Genomic DNA, 21849 nt, shown 5'->3' on the forward strand with positions numbered 1-21849 from the left:
TATCTGCATATGACAGTGACTTTCTCTCCCTCTGAGAAGAGCTCTACAGCAGGGGGGGGGCAAATTTGGGGCACACATACAGATGATATGTTAGCTCTGTTCTAGAGGCTTCACAGCCGTACCAACCTGAGGGATTTAACATTAGGGATGAAAACACCCGCGAGTAGTTTTGGTCTACTGTAGGAACAGTCTGGTTGTGTAGTTCTTGGCGAGATAACCGATTAACCCAACGTGTGGGGGGGGTCATCAGTGGAATCAGTGATGGTGCACGGTAACACAGCCGTCTTTCATGCAACCGTAGTCTCAACTATATATTGTACCTGCTAACACGCTGCTGTTGGTCCATCCTCACACAGTTGTAGTGTGGAAAGTCTGTTATTGTGACATTGGATACACAAAGAGCTGACATGTGTGTCACCACTTGGTGTCTTCCTCTAACACTGTCCATAACTGATGTGGTATTGTCCCCAAAAACTCTGCTCCATGTTTCTTGCTCATGTCTAAAGTCTGGACATCCAGATCATCAGCTGCTCCATCACATAGCAGGTCCACTGTTGCTCCAAGTCTCAGTTCAATAACTGTCCGATATCTTGAAGTACAAACAGTAAAAGTGATGTTGTTCTCATGAGTCACGTTGCCCTCAGTCCAGCACTCCTCTTGGTACGAGCCAGAGTCTGAATGGGTCAGGTCGAGGATGGTGTAAGAAGAAGTATTCACTGTGCTGACCAGTCGTTGTTTCAGGTGTTCAGGTACTGAGGAGTGGTTGGAACAGAGGTCAGAGGTGGTCCACAGGACCAGCTTCTCCTCACCAACAGACCTGGAGATCAGGCAGGAGTTGGTGTTGTTGGGGAGGTTGAAGGTGTAGGAGTCTCCTTCCCCCTGGATGATGATCTGTTCTTCAGCATGGATGTTGATGATGAGAGCAAACAGCAGGAAGGAGAGCTCTGGGACTGGGACTGGGACTACAGCCGTTCTGCTCCGAAGTTGACTCACACTAATACCACCCAGCTCTTTCGTCTTTGCCAACCCTCATCAGCAGCTGCTGTTTTTCTTCTTTTAACAAACATGACTTCTTTATCTTCTCATCAGAGGAAACATTGCAGCATCAGCTCTCTACCCATGGATCAATGTCCTTTACACGAGTCTAAAACCACAGAGGGTGACGTGTCTTCATACACTCATTATTCAGAGGAGAGGAAACAAACCAAGAAAAGAGAGAGGGGGGTGTGTGTGTGTGTGGGGGGGGGGGGGGCATCCAGTTTATATTTCCTCTCTGCATCTCTGGGACTGATAGGATTTGGTGTCTCCAGCAGGATGGATTCAGCAGTGACAAACCGGTTCTTTTCTTTTTAAATTTCCCCAGTTTTTATATCGTTTAACGTTCAGTTTTACAAGCTGGTTTTCAGCTGGCCTTGATTTTTGCAAGTGCCACATTCATTAGCCCGCAGTCATGAGAACGACCTCCTGCTGATCTACACCCTTTTAGTTATTTTCTTCAGCATTAAAGAAACCTTAAAGCTTTGTGTTTTACATTTTTGGCTCCAGTTTAAAACCTTGTAACATCAAAGAAATGCCACAATAATTCAATACTGCATTCACTTTAACTAAAATGGAATACTTAAACTTGTAACCTTGAATATTTTCTCATGAAATCAAACCCTATTTTTGATGCTATTTCTGCTCAGCCATTAACTCTCTATGGAGTTGTTTTTGTTTGTTTGTGATTGTTAGCCTCCATCATTCATTGCATGTTGTAACTAGAGCTGCAACGATGAATCAGTTAATCGATTATTAACCGCCAACTATTTTGATAATCTATTAGTCAAGTTTAGTTTTTTTTTTTTTAAGACAAAAGGTAAAAAATCTCTGTTTGCAGCTTCTTAAATGTGAATACCTTAGAGTTTCTTCTCTTCTTTGTGATACTAAACTGAAGATCTTTGAGTTGTGGACAAAATGAGACATTTGAGGACGTCATCTTGGTCTTTTGGGGATACACTGATCCACATTTTTCAGCATTTTCTGACATTTCCTAGACCAAACAGCTAATCGATTAATCAAGAAAATGATCAACACGTTAATAAACTATAAAAATAATCGGTAGTTGCAGCCCTAGATGTAACGTCACATCGTTCCATCTTATTATTTGACTTGTGACACGTGTACTGAATGTAATCCAGTTTTTACTCTTATTTTATTGACGTCAGCCTCACTGCTTATTCTTCCCGTTCCCACAGTCGTATCACAGCCGCATCCTGCTCCTTTATTTCTTAAATTAAAGTGTTTCACCTACCCTATATCTCCACGACGTTCCACTTCCGGGATCGTTCCTTTGGCAGACGGAAATTCCGTAGAATGTCCTTAATTTTTGTCCGGATGTCCGTTACCGTCCTCTTCCTTTGTGTTGGCGTTCGAAACTCAGCAGAGTTTTTTGTTGCACGACTAAAACGCCTTTTGAACGTACACATGTTCCATCAAAAACAAGCTCCTTCCCGAGGCTATTTAGCAGAGGCACCGTCGCTCCATCCCAAGACGATTGTGATTGGTTTAAAGAAATGTAGCTCAGCGTAATTCTTTCAGGAAGACCTAACTATTAATTGATGCACTCCTAAATCAATTCAGCTGTTATCCGAATAAATATAAGTATAACTGTCGCATATCTATAACTAGTCTCTCCTGATTGAAATGTATCTCAGTGTAAATCCTCTCAGGAATACCTCACTCTCAATCAATGCTCTACCTAACTCCAATCAGCTGTTGGAGGCGTTCACCTTCCTGCTAAACCAATCAGCATCGTACACAAATGGCAAGGGCCAATCACAGAGTCCCAACCCTGCTTTAAATCTGTTTCTCCCTTTGCTATCAGCTGTTATTGCAGGCAAAGAGTACAACCCTCCACCCCCCCTTCCACCTCCAGTCATCTACTCCAGCTGAAGGCGATCAATCCACATAAACTCCATCAGATGGATTTCAGTGCTCGGGGAATATAAAATATTCAGTGGTGGTTGAATAAAAAAAAAAGGGTTTTAAAAATCTAAATTATGATGGCCTTTTCTTGAATCAATAAACCCCCCTCATTAGTTTGTTTAAATTTAAAAATATAAGCTCTAAAAACATGTCGTGGTGTTAGAAAAATTGGAGTTTTTATGAGAGAAGAAAACACAATTTATGACAACATGACTGAGTTTTTTAATTCACATAAACTGACCGCAAAAACACTGATGGCGGATGACACACACACACACACACACACACACACACACACACACACACACACACACACACACACACACACACACACACACACACACACACACACACACACACACACAAACACACACACACACACAGAGTTTGTAGTTCTGGTATTGATAATGGTGGACTATGAGGGACATTTTTCAGGCTTTTTACAGACAGGAGCAGGGTGTTTCCTCCCGTTTAAAACATTATTAACAATACACACAGGCTGCAGTTTTCAATGATATTGATAGGAACAATCACAAAGATTCAAATAGATTACATTTCAAATGAACACTGGACGCCTTGAAAGTCTTACTGACAGTCCACGTGACCACCCAGGCGCTGGTCTATCCTCCACCTTCGCTCTCTTATTAATCCTCCGAGCTCTTCTCCTTCGTCGGCCTCCTCTCTTTTATTGTCCACCCGATGAGCTGTCCTGTCAGCCTCGCTTGTCTTTTTACACAGAGAGCTTCAAGTCTGTTGGGAGTGTGTAAAATGTTACTGGAGTGAATAAGCGTGGCGCAGGTGCCTCCATGCAGGTCCAACCCCACGCTTGGGGCTCACGTGGAACCGTTCCTCGTCCATTCCCATGCTGCTTTTTAACGAGGCGTGTTGTTTTTGTTTGTCAAATGCATGGTGGGGGTTTTATGGAGCTGGAGGAAAGCCACCGTCACAGATATCTGTAATGAGCTCTCATACTGTGGTTTTGTGAGCATGTGTGTTATGAATTACAGAGGCCTGTAATGAGCGAGGAGGGTCTCTCCAAATGGCCCGTGGGAGAAGAGGTTTGTGGAGTTTGGCCTCCGTGTCCTGGAGAAGCACGGCTCTGCAGTGATTGAAAGCATTACGGAGAGTATAGTGTGTTCGGTCCGAGTCCCGAAAGGCTGCGGGTCAATTTTAAGGTCTGTGTGAAAAAGGGTGGTGCGATTGCTCCAAAGTTTCACTGCCAAGATAACAACAAGCAACTCGAGCCGCTGTCCTCCGGGGGCGAGTTTCCGATCCAATAATCAACTGAGACGAACTCTCGATGGCCTTAGAGAAAGAGGATTCGGTTCCTGAGAGTCATAAAGGTGTGGGAGGGCGCTGCTCTCCCACATACCCCCCCCCGCTCAGCTGCACTCCTCGCAGTTGCAGGCGAGGATGTATCTGTAAGTGGCCGTGATGCGAGTCCCGCCGGAGCATCGCAGCCGTACCGCCTTCAGCTTGGAGGTGTGCGGCCGGCAGCAGGAGCAGGTGCTCTTGAAGGGCTGTTTGAGCACCGAGCTGAAGGAGATGAGGGGGTCGGAGCGGGTGGTGTGGCTGCAGTGGCCCTCGCAGCGCGCCAGCAACACCATCTGGAACGCAGCAGGCGGGAAACAAAAAGAGTTAGGAAAGCACAGATCATCAATCAATCAATCAATAACATACAGGGACTCTTACACATCAGTTTTGGTCTCTTTTCTGGTCTCTTATATTTATATTGCTCCAGACCCACTCCATGCCGTCTTTGGTTCAGTGGTGTTGAATCCCAAGATCACAAACTATGAAGGGTCCTGTCCCTATGTACATTGCTGGCCAGACGCATCATTTTGCAACAGTGGAAATCAGAGACCAGCCTGGACGGAGATTTTAGAAAGACTCGTTTTCAGAGGCAAACTCGAAGAAGGGAAATGTCTCCGTTTATCAAAATGACCATGTACGCGTGAACAGGGTCTAAACGATTCCTTCAATAAACATGTTTAAAAAGCCGGGAGCCATGTGTCGAGGTCATCGCTGGTTCCCCGCCCCGGCAGCGGTGTCCTTCAATCAATCAATCAGGCTTTATTTACTGACATAAAAATCTTTCCATGGACTTGCACCTCAGTACCTAACAGATCTGCTCCACCCATACACTCAGTCACGGTCCCTGCGGTCCTCTGACAAGGACCTGCTTGCTGTCCCTGATTCCAGGCTCCGGTCATTTGGTGACAGAGCCTTCTGTGTCAGTGGCCCATCGCTCTGGAACCAGCTTCCTCTTGCTATTCGCTCTGCCTCCTCTATTATAACCTTTAAAACCCATCTTAAAACATACCTCTTCACTGAGGCTTATGGAATTTAATCTCTCCTGGCCTCACACCTTTCACCTCTTAACCCCCCCCCTGTTTGTTAAGCGTCCTTGCGTTTGTGAAAGGCGCTTTATAAGTCAAAGTTATTATTATTATTATTTATTTGTACAGCGCTTTTCTTACAGTTTGTATGAAATGGAATGCAAAGTCTTCCACAGAAACAGCACAAAGAATCTTAGAGAGTAGAGTTTCTGCAACAACATTAAAACAATATAAATTAAAAACACACACCAAGCAGGAAAGCAGGCCGCTAAATTCCACAGATTTTCATTTCGGATCACCGCAGAAAAGGTGTACATAAAACAACATGCATATAGAAATAAAGCAGGCTGAAATACATAAATAGACAGATCCATTCATAGATAAACAAATAAAACGTTAACCCTTGTGTTGTCCTCCCAGGTCAAAGCTGAAAATGAACAATTTGTTGATGCTTTTTCAACACTTTTTATTGCTTTTTTGACGCGGTTGAGATACTTTTTTTTTTTTATCACTTTTTGATGCTTTTTTTCAACAATTTCTTAATTTTGTAACACTTCCATCGGTATACTGTACCCATCACTAACACCAATATATTACCACTAGTTTTAAACTATTTTCCTTTTTGAATTCATTCGTTTATATGAAATTATATAATTTTTTGAGGAAATAAAACACTCAAAATTAGTAGTAAAAGTAGTAAGCTGATCCTTCAGCGTTATATGGAACCATCCATGTAATATTTGGACAATTCGGATGAAAGATGAAATCCCAAATTTCTGATGCAGAAACTTTTAAAAACGGGTCAAATTTGATCCCAGGACAACAGGAGGGTTAAAATTTAAAGTTTTAAAAGGTAGGTCTTTAGTTTGCTTTTAAAAGCATCGTCTTTATAAGAAACGTCCTTCAAACGGGGTTTTCCAGGAGTCAAAGTGCTGTCAGAGATAACAAACGCTTCTCTCTGTCAGTGTTTTGTCGAAAAGTGACAAGCCGTCTGTCTGTTTGTCTTCTGTGTCTCCTGCGTCTCCTGCGTCTCCTGCGTCTCCGAGCCTCGGCCTTGCACCTGCACACCGAGAGATAGCGACGCGAGCAGTCACACACTCCTACACCTGCTGCTGCTCAGAGCTCAGGGTCACACAGGCATTCACACCGGCTTTCTTCTAATTCCAAAGTACATTTCCAGGATAAAGATGTCAGGCTTTGCCCTCTCACCTCCCACTCTCTGTGTGTCGACGTTCTCAAAAATTCCGGGAGGAACAACCTTCGAGCTAGAAAGCTACACTCTGAAAATGTCAAGTTTTAAAGAAAATTTGGTTGGTGCAACAAAGCAGAACTGCTCGGTTCTTTCAGGGAATGATTGTAAAGATTCACAAAGAATATGTTGAGGGCATTTCTTCTCCAACTGGGACATTTTGGGACTGATTGGTGGGATTGCATACAGAGATCCACTGGTAAGAGATAATGAGGTGTAACCATGTATCAGCTGATTTAAATAGCTCACGTCACTGTATTGTGTCAACAGTTAACTCTATTTAATATTGTATGTGGCGTTTTCTTTAGCCGGGTGCAAACGATCCACCAGATCTAGTTCCTTTCTGAGTCCATTCTCCAGAGCCCCCGTTGCTGCATCCGGAGCTATGCGCCGCCCAAGACGATTGTGATTGGTTTACAGAAATGCAGACATCCCAGAGAGGTTATGTCTCTTTTTTATTCCAGAATGCACCTGGGGTGTAGCCAGACTTTACGCCACGGTGCTGGGGAGACAAGGTTTAGTCCACTCTTTTCTTCCACAGGGATGTATGTTTAAATGTATCCTAAGGGGACAAACCCAACCACTGTATCAAGCTCACACGCACATCCACATGGACGCGTGTGCCCGCACGCACGCACGCACGCACGCACAGGCCTGATTAGTGTTGCGAGCGTCCGACCATCCGGCATTCCTCCGTGGGTCACTACATTCCTGTCGCCTCCCTAAACAGACTCCTGTGTCATGTCCTTCTATCAGCTGCTCTGTGTCGCCACCCATGTACCCACTGTGACAAAAGCCTGTCTGGGGCCAAGGCAGGGTGACACACACACACACACACACACACACACACACACACACACACACACACACACACACACAGCACACACCAGGAGTGTTGTCGCCACTTTAAGACCATTTGTCTTTGTCCTAGCTGAGGATCAGGCGAAACAGTGATAATCCCCTCTGCTGTGACGCCTCTCTCCTCCTCTCTGTCGGCACATTTTCCAACTCCTCCTTTCATTCATGAGATAAAAAAATAAAAAGGTAATACACTGGGTGGTCATTCCCCTCTGCATGTGAGAGGGTATGAGATAAATGGAGATGCAGGGGAACATCCAATCACAGAGCTTCAAACTCGGTTTCCTCTGAAACTAATGGCAGGTTTAAGGTGAAACTTTGTAGAATGCGTTTCATACACACAGCCGGTCAAATCGATTCCCGGTTCGACGTTTTATTCCGACTGCACCGACAAAACAAACAGTACGTTTCTGTTTCCTGTTTTATTTTGAAGTCCCTTTTCCTCCAAGGGGGTAAGCCAGCCTTCACGAAGCGTAGCTCCTGTGGCGCCATTTTGATGCTAAGAAGCCATCACCTGCCGTTAGCATCCCATTGACTGCCATTCATTTTGGCGTCACTTTGACAGCAAATAACTAATTACATCTGAAGCGTTTAAAGACTCTATTTGTCTGTGTTTATTTCTAAAGAAACACAACAAAGTATAAAAGGCTCCATTACCTACTATATATTGCTATTGCACTTCTGGTTAGACCCAAACTGCATTTCGTTGCCTTGTACCTGTACATGTGTAATGACAATAAAGTTGAATCTAATCTAATCTAATCTAATCTAATCTATATATACACTACCGGTCAAAAGTTTGGGTTCACTTACAAATTTCCATTTCACTCCATTATAGACAGGATAGCAGCTGATCTGAGTGGGTGGCTGATCTTTAATGCAATATCTACATTACCCATTATCAGCAACCATTCATCCAATGTTCCAAAGGCACATTCGGTTTACTAATCTGATATCATTTAAAAAAACTAACTAAGAAAACATTGGACAACCCTTATGCAATTATGTAAGCACATAATGTAATCTGAAAACTGCTGCCCTGGTTAAAAAAACAAGGCAACTGATCTCAGATGGGATTCTGTCTACAATGGAGTGCAATGGAAATTTCTAAGTGACCCCAAACTTTTGACCGGTAGTGTATGTATATGGCGGTTGGAAAAAAATCTAAATAATCTCAAAAAAGGTTCATATTTTCATTTTTTAATATATAGTTTATACATACAAATCCTCCAGACAACCCTTTGAAACACTTCTTACAGGTAGATTCTGTGAAAACACCGGTCGCCCAGTCAGGCGTCCGTCAGCTCTGTAACAAAAAGCCCCGTCTCGTGCCGCGAGGGCGCTCAGCCCTGCCGCCCCTGAGCGAGGCTGTGGTCGGGCCACCTGCTCCGTGCACTCAGAGACAGAATATTAAAAAAAGACCAAAGAACTGATCACCCACGCTAGCTGAACAACTGCACAACAAAAATGGACAGAGTGAAAAATTGACAGCTCCCTTTTTCCACAATAGCATGAATCATCAGTCTCTGGAGCCCCTGTCACACATCATGCACGGGCTGTGGTGGAAGAAGTATTGAGATGCTTTACTTAAGTAAAGGTACCAATACCACACTGTAAAAATACTCGTTACAAGTAAAAGTAAAAGTACTCACTGCAGAAAAATCCTCACATTTTAGGAACAATCCAAACAAGTGTCAAATCAGATAATCTGTGTATCTGCTGTATTTATACAGCGCTTTTCTAGTCTTACCAACTACTCAAAGCGCTTTTTTACACAGTAAAGGAACCGTTCACGCACATTCATACGTTGTCGCCGAGGCATCGGATAAACACTCACACAGACGCCGCATCGGGGGCAACTCTGGGTTCAGTGTGTTGCCCAAGGACACTTCGACATGGGACTGCAAGGCCAGGGATTGAACCACCAACCTTCCAAGTTTTTAGGTAGTTTAATTTATAACACATTTTATAAACTACATGAGTGCAACAATCTTAATTTGTTTTGTTTTTAAATTTAGAGGTGTAAAAAGTACAATATTTCTCTCCGAAATATAGCGGAGTAGAAGTAGAAAGTGGCATGGAAAAAAAAGACTCAAGTAAAGTACAAGTACCTTAAATTTGTACTTGAGTACAGTACTTGGTTACATCCCAGAGCTGTGCCACTGTCGACAGACCCCCCCCTTAAATTTCTCCAGACAATCTCGGCCACGTGGTTACATGGTCCTCGATCTCTGCAGGGTAAATCCAGACAGCTAGCTAGACTATCTGTCCAATCTGAGGACTATGGTTACTGGTCCCCAGATCTCTGCAGGGTAAATCCAGACAGCTAGCTAGACTATCTGTCCAATCTGAGGACTATGGTTACATGGTCTCAGATCTCTGCAGGGTAAATCCAGACAGCTAGCTAGACATCTGTCCAATCTGAGGACTATGGTTCCTGGTCCAGATCTCTGCAGGGTAAATCCAGACAGCTAGCTGGACTATCTGTCCAATCTGAGGACTATGGTTCTGGTCCTAGATCTCTGCAGGGTAAATCCAGACAGCTAGCTAGACTATCTGTCCAATCTGAGGAATATGTTACATGGTCCTCAGATCTGCAGGGTTAATCCAGACAGCTAGGGACTATCTGTCCAATCTGAGGACTATGGTTACCTGGTCCTCAGATCTCTGCAGGGTAAATCCAGACAGCTAGCTAGACTATCTGTCCAATCTGAGGACTATGGTTACCTGGTCCCAGGTCTCTGCAGGGTAAATCCAGACAGCTAGCTAGACTATCTGTCCAATCGAGGACTATGGTTACTGGTCCTCAGACTCGCGCAGGGTAAATCCAGACAGCTAGCAGACTATATGTACAATCTGAGTTTTCTGTTGGCCACTAAAACTTTTAATGTACACATGTTCCACCAAAATAAGCTAACAGGCTATTTTGCAGAGGCACCGGGGCTCCGTCCGGCGCTAAGCACCTTTCAAGCTAATAATAATAATAACAATACATTTTATCTGTAATGCACTTTACATCTGAGACAAACCTCAAAGTGCTACAGGTAAGATCATAAACGTAAGGTAAAAACATCAGTTTAAAATATCTATAAATAATGCAACAACATTATTGTGCAAGATTAAAACTCATAAGTTCTGATAAAAGTAAATGTTTTTAGTCCTTTTTTAAAGGTCTCAATAGTCTGTTGTGCGCTGATTGTGATTGGTTTAAAGAATTGCCAATAAGTGGCCAGGCTGGCTCAGTGGTAGAGCGGGTGCACATATGCATAGAGGTTTACACCTCGACCCAGAGGTCTAGGGTTTGAATCCGACCTGCGATTATTTCATGCGTGTCTTTCCCCTTTCTTACCTAACTGTTAGGTCAAAAATCAAAGGCGGAAAAGCCCCCCAAAAAATCTTAAAAAATAAATAAAATGTCAATAAACCAGAGCAGGTTTTTCTCCCAACCCAGAATGCTGTGTGGACTAGCCAGACCCTCCTCCGCAGCGCTGTCAAAGAAGGTCTGGCAATGCAAGACTAGCCCTCGCCTAAACCAAAAAGGAATCCTTCCAGGAAGTGAGGGCAACTCTGGAGAATGTACTAAGAGAAATTTGTCGGAATTGTCTGCGGTTCACTGAGAAAACTTCTCAAGATGTCCAACACGCAGAAACAGAGTGACGCACCACGCCTTCATGTCTCTCTTCAGCCCCTGGCAGAGGCAGCAGAGAGCGCCGGCTGACAGGGAGACATCCACCTCAGCCAAAACTGAGTCCCAGCTGAGGTGCAGAATATGTCTGCATCATGGCCCATGTCCAGCACCCCGCACACACACACAAACACACACACACACACACAAACACACCGCACTCTCCCTGAGAAACGAAGCATGACTCTTCTAAATGACGGAAAGATGGCGATAAAGAGAGAGAACGAATTGGAAAGAAACGGAGGAGGCTTTCGGGGGGCATCGAGAGTTATAGGCTACTAGTAGAAAGAGAAAAATGTGTCCGAGATAAATGAAGTTAGCGTTGGAGGATGTTTTTTTGGCTGTAGCTCTCGGCTTTTCTTTGTGTCTCGGAGGCTCGCTCTGGAAAACTAGTTCCCCTGATATCGTAACGAATGAGCTCATTTCTCAGGTGGACTGGCCCTGTTAACTTGTTATCAAAAAGATGAGCGGGTGACCACAAAGAGGCAGATTGCGTGTGTGTGTGTGTGTGTGTGTGTGTGTGTGTGTGTGTGTGTGTGTGTGTGTGTGTTAGAGCTGCAAAAATTAATCAGGTAGTTGTCAACTTTTAAATGAATCGCCATCTGAGTCATTTTTTTGTTTTTAAACTTCTCTGATGTCAGTTTGTTAAATGTGAATATTTTCTAGTCTCCTCTCTCCTCTGTGACAGTAAACTGAATGTCTTTGAGGGGGACAAAACGAGACATTTGAGGACGTCATCTTGGGCTTTTTGGGGGAACACTGATTCACATTTTTCACGTATTTTCTTTACATTTCATAGACCAAAAACATTGCTTAATAGAGAAAATAATCAAAAGATAAATCAACAGTGAAAATAATAATTTGTTGCAGCCCTAGTGTGTGTGTGTGCGTGCGTGCGTGCGTGCGTGCGTGTGTGTGTGTGTGTCTGTTTCAGCCATACCTTGGAGTTGCACTTATAAATGGGGTGTGTGATGGTCTCCACAAAGTGGTGCCTCATGCAGCGCTCCGGGTCCGAGTCTCCCAGGTGTGGGTGTCCGTTATCGCTGGCCTTGTTGCTGCTGGCGGACTGGACCCAGCCCAGCAGGGGGCAGCACATCAGGACCAGAAGCAGGCCAGAGGGGGGGGCCACAGAGATGTAAGGTTTCATGATCGGAACCACCCCGAGGCTCTCAATCCTCACGGCGATGCCCAAACACGTCACGTCGAGTTGTCTCTTTCTCGCTTTTATCGCTCGAGGGCCTCACAAACGGAGGGTGTCTTCTTCTCTCTCTCTCTCTCTCTCTCTCTCTTTCTCTCTCGTTCCTGCTAGAACAGCGGCGGTTCAAGATCCGTGAACTGTAGGGAGAAAGGTAGTAGCAGGATCACGTCGTCGGGCTGCTCCATCCCCTACTGCCTGGATGCACATCCGTCTGGAAGAAAGAGACAAAAAGGCATCAGCGGACGCATGAACTGATAAAGAAACAAAGCTGTGTGTGTGTGTGTGTGGGCAGTATGTTTTGTCTATTTGTACATCCAAGGGAATTACTATGCTCTGTAGAAAAGATCACAGAGTCCCCTGTGTGTGTGTGTGTGTGTGTGTGTGTGGTGTGTGTGTGTGTGTGTGTGCGCGTGTGTGTGTGTGTGCAGTGAATGGAGCTGCCTCCAGACAGATTCTCATAGATATTTTTGCCAGTTTATTTGGGTGATTGACTGTTTGAGTGTGTGTGGGACTCCAAACCTGGCTGCCTACTTTGTCTCCTTTACTCCCCGGTACACACAGGTCCTGGTGCTTTTATTACAGCGGAGAAACTTAAGCCATGCACAAACAGCCTGCGGCGAGGCCCTTACCTCTCCCCAGGAACGACTTTTTCATTAAAACAACTCGCTCTCTCCCAATAAGCCCTCTCATGACTGGCTGAGGCAGGTTTGCTAACGGGCAATGTGTTGTGAATTAGGCAGAGTGGTGCGTAAGCTTTGTGTGGGTCTCTGGTTCAAGTCCACGTACGGACCAAAGTATGGTGGTGGACTGGTACCTGGAGAGGTGCCAGTTCACCTCCTGGGCACTGCCAAGGTGCTCTCCAGCAAGGCACTGAACCCCCAACTGCTCGGGGTGCCTTTCTATGGTCAGCCCCCCTCACTCTGACATCTCTCTATTAGTGCATGTCTAGGTACTGAGCATGTGTGTGTAGTTCAGGCCTGTGTGTAATGTGTGTAATTACAACAGAGTAATTTCACCTTGCAGGTATAAAGTATAAAGTATACATTGTTATTATTAAAGGTGCGAGAAAGGAGCGTAATAATCAAGGTTTAAGATTCAAGATTTATTCCATATTCGTATTACTGCAAACATGGTCTTAATAGAAATATGTGTTCAAGTCATTTTATGTTGAGATGTCTGTAAAGGTACATCAATTATTAATTAGTCCATATCCACAACGTTCCACTTCCCGGATTGCTTGGTTGCTGCCCTGAAATTCCGCCGGATGTCCCTTATTTTCGTCTGGATATATTGTTAACGTCCTCTTTCTCTGTGTTGGCGTTCTAACCTCTGGTGGATTTCTGAGGACTATGGTTACCTGGTCCTCAGATCTCTGCAGGGTAAATCCAGACAGCTAGCTAGACTATCTGTCCAATCTGAGGACTATGGTTACCTGGTCCTCAGATCTCTGCAGGGTAAATCCAGACAGCTAGCTAGACTATCTGTCCAATCTGAGGACTATGGTTACCTGGTCCTCAGATCTCTGCAGGGTAAATCCAGACAGCTAGCTGGACTATCTGTCCAATCTGAGGACTATGGTTACCTGGTCCTCAGATCTCTGCAGGGTAAATCCAGACAGCTAGCTAGACTATCTGTCCAATCTGAGGACTATGGTTACCTGGTCCTCAGATCTCTGCAGGGTAAATCCAGACAGCTAGCTAGACTATCTGTACAATCTGAGTTTTCTGTTGCAAAACTAAAACTTTTTGAACTTTTGAACTTACACGTTCCACCAAAACAAGTTCCTTCCAGAGGCACCATCGCTTCAGGACCATTGTGATTGGGTTACAGAAACGCCAATGAACAAGAGCACGTTTTTCTCCCATCCCAGAATGTTGTGTGGTCTTAAATCCCAGAATGCATCAAGTTCACTCGAAACCTTTATACGCCTCCTCCCGGCTGCTGCCCCCTCACTTCAGCCCCGATGTTTTCCTTTCTAAGGGGAATCGTTTCACCTTAACATTCCTCTTGAGACAAATAGAAGTATCGTTTGGCCTGTTAAAATAAATACTCCCCGAGATGTTTTGTTGGCCGGTCCAACATGTGCTTCAGGGTTTACATAGCAGACGGCCCACACCCATCAGCACCTCCAGCCCTGCCAGCCGTACCTGGCCGAGCGTTAACAACGTCGACTGTTATCCCCATCACTGCTGCTGGTATCACCATCTTCACCATTAATGGGGCGACGCCTGCGAGCTAGAGCAGGCAGTCAACTCAAGCTGCACTGCTGTACACACACGTGACATGCTTCACTCTCCGTATCATTTACCAAACACACCACCTCAATGTGGCGGTCTATTTAAGCGGCATAATTTAGCCATCTCTGCCTAGTCAACCTGTATCGCTGCCAGCTTTCAGCAACACCACCAGGGGTGTCAGACTGGGGGTGGAAACCCAGGGTCCTCATTTAAGGAGGACCCAAAAAGATGCTAGAATGGATGGCTGTGGATGTGGAGAGGGGCCCATAGAGAATGCCTGTCCACAGGGCCCAAAATGTTGTGCTACGCCCCTGCCCACCACCACCCCAGCATCCACCTGCAGGCTCCGGCCAGGCGGAAGTCCCGTTATCATCACTCCCCGATGTCTCACGTAAACCCAAGGGGACGGGGACTGATGAGGTCGGAGTCTGGCCTCCAAACACAATGTTCTTCTGTTGTAATAAGCATTTCAAACGTGAGTTGTCCGACTGAAGTGCACTGGTCTCGGACGTCATACATCAAGTAGAGCCGACCGGCCAATCTGATTGGTCAACTATCAGCATGATGGCGCACCCAGAGGCGTTCAAGCACACCTGGCTCATCAATAAATTACAGAAATCAATCAAAAGCTGGTTTTGAAACATTTGTGTTCATAGAAAAAAATGTGCTTTACAATTAAATGAAATAGGATAAATAGAAGACATAAGAATGCAAGGCACATTATATGTATATACACATAGAGTATATAAATATAAGAATACAAGGGAAACATAGGTACATAATTTATATCTGTGTGTACAGTATATATATATATACTGCATATATACAGATACATAAACTTTAAAACCTCACACACTGTTTTAGCTGACATAGTAGCACGTTGGTCTAGGGGCGGGTCTAGAGGGAACAGCCCAGGGTGGCACTGCCCCCCCCCCCCCCCCCCCCCCCCCCCCCCCCCGAAAAAGACACTCTGTTGAAAATATTATTACAATTATTAATAAAAGTGTTTTATTTAGGAAAGTTACATTGTGTTGTTCAGTCTTATCCAATAGTTACTATATTTCAAAGCAGATTTTCTATGCTGTAGTCTGATCAAATCCCCGATTTAAAGTATCCTGGCATGGCCCCTGAACCCAAGACAAAGTGAAAAAGCCTTTCTTGATGCTAAAGTCACACTGAAGAAGGCCTGTGTGCCCCGACGCGTTAGTGTGCATTTTTAACTCTTTGCAAAGCATTAGCTGCATCAAAGTTTTTTTTCTATTCTATCAACTATCCACAGGCTCTGAATTTAGGAACTTTGGGTCCCTTTTCTGGTTCCTCAGTGTCTGGTAGTCTACTGTTGCATGGAGAAGGAGACAATGTACGTGATTGTAGCATCCTGTAAACTATAAAGTAAAAACACGTTAAACCAATTCAAATCAAACATGAATATAACTGATTTAACTGTATTTACGGTCGCACAAGAAAAACATCCAGCATTTAGTCTCGTAAATCTCAAATCCCCCCCACTAGAACATGTGTTTTTGTTAAACAGACAACAGGTCCTGGCCCTAAAGTAAAGCAAACAAAGATGATGACGGATCCACCCAGCAATAAATACCAGGACAGGGTAAATGAACTCTATTTTACCCTACATGTTGGGTGGAATGTAACTAAGTACATTTACTGAAGTAAAGTACTAAAGTACAAATGTTGAGTCTTGAGTCTTTTCATTTCATGCTGCTTTCTACTTAAATGTTGTACTTTTACTCCACTACATTCATCTGACAGCTTTAGTTACTTTACACATTCAGATTTCTGCGCACAATACACATGTAGTTTACAAAATGTGATGTTTTATAATAAAGTAAACTAGCCAACAATATAAAGGCCAGCTGAGATGATTAGACCTTTAAACACACAACTGTTTGGATCCTTTACACTTTCTACAAAGGGAGGATTTTCCTGCATTGGGTACTTCTACTTTTAATACTTTAAGTTATTTGCATGTGATGATACTCAAACTTTTACTTGAGTAACAATCTAAATACAGGACTTTTACTTACAGATTTTTTCCACAGCATGGTATTAGTACTTTTACTTAAGTAGCCTAGAGGACCTGAATACGGATTGATTATGGTCTACAGCCAGCTGTGTGCTCTTTGATTAACAAGAGTTGAATTAGCCAGACGTTTGCTCCTTATTACCTTTTCAGAATCAGAAATACCAGAAATACTTTATTTTTTATGTGCAGCCAAGAATAGGCGGTCTGGCGGTCTGGCAGTTCTGGCGAATGGCAGACGGGCCGATGCACTCTTGGGCCGCTTTGGGTAGCTGGAAAAATGATTTTAAAATGCGGCAACACAGGCGTTTTACACTAGTTTAACAAAAACATGTACGGCTGCAGCCTGGAGCCTCCAGTCTGCTGCCCTCAGGCTTCTACTTTTCAAAATTAAAAGCTTGGGTCTGGTCCCCTACGTCTTCATACCTTGGTGTTTAAGCCTTGTGTTGTCCTCAGGTCAAATTGACCCGTTTCAAAGTGTTTTATATCAGAAATATGGATTTCTTTCAATCAAATTGCCCAAAAATAACACGGATGATTCCATACAATGTTCTTTGGGTAATTTTAATAATTACCTTCATTGAATTTTTTGGGTCTTTTATTTAATCTTATAGAATTTGAATTCTTTTTTTTAATGGTTTCAAAACCGTATCCGGACTAAACTAACACATAACCATCTGTGATCCACTCAACATCCTCTGATTTTAACTATTAGTCAAAAATAATTCATAATTTCTGTCTTTTTAACTAAAAACGTATGTGTAATCTGATACAAATGAGGTTTGTTGACCATGAATTCCAAGAAACATTGTAAAACCTATTATTAAACCAGCTCAGGTTTTTAAAAAAGGTGCCAATAGCTGGAAAAAGTGACAAATAAATCAGAAAAAGCGACAAAAACATTGGAAAAGCACAAAAAAAATGTTCATTTTCAATTTTGACCAGGAAGGACAAGTTCGTGGTTAACGGGAAGACAACACAAGGGTTAAGTATGTAATAATATGTTTTAAATATGCCAGCATTTCCATTCTATTCTAAGATAGTTTATTTGAAGGTTTCGTGAATTGCTCCAGTGTATTATTTCATTATGAAAGCCTGTAAGTGCGCCCCATGCTGGTGCCTCTAACGAGTGGCAGGATTTTGCAAATATATAAAGAAAATAATGTCCCCGTCTCAAACTGGGCCAGGAAAGGGACGGACTTGCCAGGGCCGAATTTTTGTCCCAGTCCACCCTTGACTGCAGACCACTGATTGGTCAAGGGGAACCGTCACTCGTGCTACACAAGACATCCTGCACAAACCTCAATGCTCAGACCTTGAGATTTTTTGAAAATGGCAGCCTGCAAAACTATGCCATACACTACGTACACTACACCTTACAACTGACTAAGTGCAGACGTTTCTCTCCTTCATTGCTGATCAATTTATTTATAATCAGACAGCTACAGCTGATTCAGAACGCTGCTGCTCGGGTCCTCACTAAGACCAAGAGACTGGATCACATCACTCCAGTTCTGAAGTCTTTGCACTGGCTTCCTGTGTCTCAAAGAATTGATTTCAAAGTACTCTTGCTAGTTTATAAATCACTTAACGGTTTAGGACCAAAATACATTTCTGATCTGCTACTACACATGACCCCCCCCAGACCTCTCAGGTATCTGGGACAGGTCTCTTTCTGTCCCCAGAGTCAGAACTAAACAGGGTGAAGCAGCTTTCAGTTTCTATGCTCCTCTATCTGGAATAAACTGCCAGAAACCTGCAGGTCCGCTGCTACTCTCAGTTCTTTTAAATCAGGCTGAAGACCTTTCTTTTTGATGCTGCCTTTCTTTAATGACTAATCATTTCTTTAAATTTTTATGCTGCACTGTAACTTTTATTCTTGTGTTTTATGTGTCTATTTTTTAACTGTCTATTCATGTGTTTTACCGGTTTTTAATGCTTATGATTTTTAACTGTTTTTACTTGTGTTTTATCTGTTTCACTGATTTTGTGCAAAGCACTTTGAATTGCCCTGTTGCTGAAATGTGCTCTACAAATGAAGCTGCCTTGCCTTGCCTTGCCCAGTGCGTGTCACGTTGTTGATGATGTCACGGCAGTTTCAAGTGCCGTTGCAATGGCGACTGCTGAACCGAGAGGTGATTTTCTATTGATTGTCCTCTGCCTGTTAGGCAGCCAGCTGACGCAGCCGCGCTCCGAGTGCATTGCTATGCAAACAGGGACATCTGTCACTACAAGGTGACGACGCATCCTAATTAGTCTCTTTTGGAGACTCATGCCTGAGCATTAAAAGCTGGTGATATCAATACATAGCTACGAATGGCAGCCGGCTCAGCTGATGGCGGCTTTTAGGATAACATGTGGAGGAATAGTATCAGTGTGAGGGAGTTCGTTAAAGCAGGGTGAGCTCATACGTGTGTGCGTGTGTGAGAAAGTGTGAGAGTGTGTGTGTGTGTGTGTGGGGGTGTGTGCGTGTGTGCGTGTGTGTGTGATGCCTAGCTGCTTGTCTGCTTGTTGGTTATAATAAACAGAGCGATGCGTTCTCAGGAAAACAGGTTTGTATGATATATCCTCCGAATTTAAGCGACTGCCAGCTAGTCACGTGACAGTTAGGTTTAGCTGTTTTAACAGTAACAGTTGGCCAAGAAAACGTTACTGTGAGCCCGTTTTTTCTCTCTCAATAGCTTGATAATAATATTGTATACTTTACTAATCCTGCAAGGGGAAATTACAATGTTTTAGAGCAGGGCATCGAAGTAGTATTGGTGTATTATTTTAAATTGTCTGTTGGGCGTAATTTATATAATATTCAAAACTGGGCTTTTTCCGAAGTTTTTGTTCCTTTTCAATGTTTTTATTTATTTTATTTTTTTGTCACCTTTTTTTTTAAGTTTAGTTTTTTGGACACTTTCCTTTCCTTCAACGTTTATTTTTCCCCAAAAGTCTTGTTGTTCTTTTGCATTTTTTGTCGCTTTTTTCCGACATATGTTACCTTTTGATGTTGTTTTTCTCTTATTTTTTTTTAAACAATTTTTTCTATCATTTCTTTCAGCGTTTTTAATCACCTTTTTTTTTTCCAAAGTCTTTGGCTCTTTTTTCCCAAAATGCTTTTGGCGCTTGTTGATGTTTTAGTCTCTTTTTAAAAGTTTTTTCCCCCACGATGTTTTTGTAGCTTTTTATAAATACATGCCGACGTGCAGTTCTGGGACCTCTCTAGATAGTTGAACGGGTCTAATTTGTGTTACATTGATGTTTTTTTGTCATTAATTTAATTGTTATTCTTTTAATCATTTAAAAAAAGAAATCAATATCAAAATACAGATAAAAGTTACAGCCCTTCCTTCCTTCCTTCCTTCCTTCCTTCCTTCCTTCCTTCCTTCCTTCCTTCCTTCCTTCCTTCCTTCCTTCCTTCCTCTCTCAACCGTCCTGTGGCAAACAACTTTTTTTAAGCACTAAAATCAATCATTAAGACTGTAAACAAGATCGGGTTTGGATTAAAACACGGATCCCCTAAAAATATAAAAACAGATCAAATGCAAGAAAAAAACTTACAGTGCAGCATAAGAAATGAACTATTATTTAAAGGCAGAATCAAAAAGAAAGCTCTTCAGCCTTGTGCCTTAAGCGCTGTGTTTTATGACCCCCCCATCCACGCCGACCTCCTCTCTATGCTGATTTTCACGCTCTTATAAAGCGACAGTCATTGTGGTGGTGACAGTAATAAATACGTGGAATATGTACAAATTACAGTGCCCTACCTAGCTACGCGCACAAATGGTTCATGAGAACGGTCTGAACAAGGCCAGCGTGGCCTCCTCTCCCCCAGCTCACCCACACCTGCCCTGGACTCAGATTTATAGAGCCCCGGGTGTTCACAAACAGCAGCTGTAGCCCCCCCCCCTATCTCATCCAAGTCTAATGACCGTCAAACCCGAACCCGTTACGGTCCATGTCTTTCCTGGATCTATCGTCTGGAATCGACCACATCATCCGCTCAAACCGAGCCTTTCTCTCTGATATAAATACAAAAACAGATCCCAACTGTGTTGCATTTCAAAGTGCACCCTATCTTCCTCCTTTCTCCCTGAGACGGATCAAGCATTTGGACCCCAACCCTTTGGTCTGATCGACAGTGATTGTGTTTTGGAGGCGTGTTGGATCGATTGATCGACCTTGGGCTTTCATTGTTTTCCTTAAAAAAAGCAGCGTTGTTGGCAGCACAGCTCCACAAAACGTAACAAGCCATTCATTCTGAATCAGCCGTGATATTTCAGCTTGACTAAAGTAAACAACTTCATTTGATGACTGAAAAAAAAACGTCTGCAAGGCCAGGCTCCATCCAGTAAGACTCTACAGAGAAAGTCAGATTTTCCATTTGACGAGGCGAGGAATTTATTTTTGGAAAGCAAAGCCATGTTATCTCCATCAAAACACATTCAGATACATTGGAGTTTGAGGAATAGTGTGCGTTCTGGGACATGAAAACAGAAGGATTGTTACCACTTTGGGTACATTAAACCTAAATGGCTCAAGTCCAGGTTCCCATTTCTTTCATCCCAAAGCATCCACCCTGACATCAGTGACACCCGTCCACATTCAGACCAGTGGAGTGGAAACCGTGGCTCCACTGTTGCTGCTTTAAGTGGGTAGGGAGATATGTTGATCCAGCGAGACAGTAGGGGAGAGAGGGCTCAGTTGTGCTCAGTTGAGAAATTAGCTATCACAACCTTCCCATGTGTGTAGTGCATCCAGCAGACGTGGAGCCTTTATTATCAGCGTGGGGGGGAGGGGTGCAGAAGTGCCATGAAAGACAAATAGTGCTGGGAATGACGTAACACCCAAGTTGAATGCGTTCCATTTACAAGTTAGATTTGTAGGGTAAGCTTTAGCCAGGTTAGCCATTGTTAGCAACACCAGTAGATTAGGCTGTTTTTTTGAGTTTAGTTAACGGCTTAAAAAAGATTAAACAAGTTGAACAGGACTGTGTGTATGACCGCTTTGGTGAGACTGAAGTGCTAATAACTGTTTGTTAACCACCAAGGGGGAAAGCCTCTCCGCTCTAAGCGAAGCTCCTCATGGCGCCATATTGATGTTAGCAAGCCATCACCCATCGTTAGCATTCCATTGACTGCCATTCATTTTGGCGTCACTTTGACAACGAATAACTTTACATTTGAAACGTTTAAAGACTCTATTTGTCCGTTGTTTATTTCTAATTGAAACACGACAATGTATGAAAGGCTCCGTTACCTTGTAACTCACGTTATGGCTCCGTAGCAGA

General features: G+C 43.4%; 1 protein-coding gene and 1 long non-coding RNA gene across 2 annotated transcripts in view; one reads left to right on the top strand and one right to left on the bottom strand.

Annotated features, from left to right (window-relative positions):
• Positions 1-4064: 4064 nt before the first annotated feature.
• Positions 4065-21849, bottom strand: part of ndp (norrin cystine knot growth factor NDP) — a gene marked incomplete in the record, with an annotated part of 23905 nt that continues 6120 nt past the window's right edge. The window contains 2 exon segments of the mRNA XM_032529383.1: positions 4065-4571; positions 12036-12495. Of these exon segments, the coding sequence (XP_032385274.1) occupies positions 4347-4571; positions 12036-12242 (432 nt within the window).
• Positions 14730-21849, top strand: part of LOC116697866 (uncharacterized) — a 16185-nt gene continuing 9065 nt past the window's right edge. The window contains exon 1 of the long non-coding RNA XR_004334067.1: positions 14730-14809. This is a non-coding gene — a long non-coding RNA (uncharacterized LOC116697866). The remainder of the gene's footprint in view (positions 14810-21849) is intronic.

The sequence above is a fragment of the Etheostoma spectabile genome, chromosome 11 (genome assembly GCF_008692095.1).
Source record: "Etheostoma spectabile isolate EspeVRDwgs_2016 chromosome 11, UIUC_Espe_1.0, whole genome shotgun sequence".
Classification (NCBI taxonomy): Eukaryota; Metazoa; Chordata; class Actinopteri; order Perciformes; family Percidae; genus Etheostoma; species Etheostoma spectabile.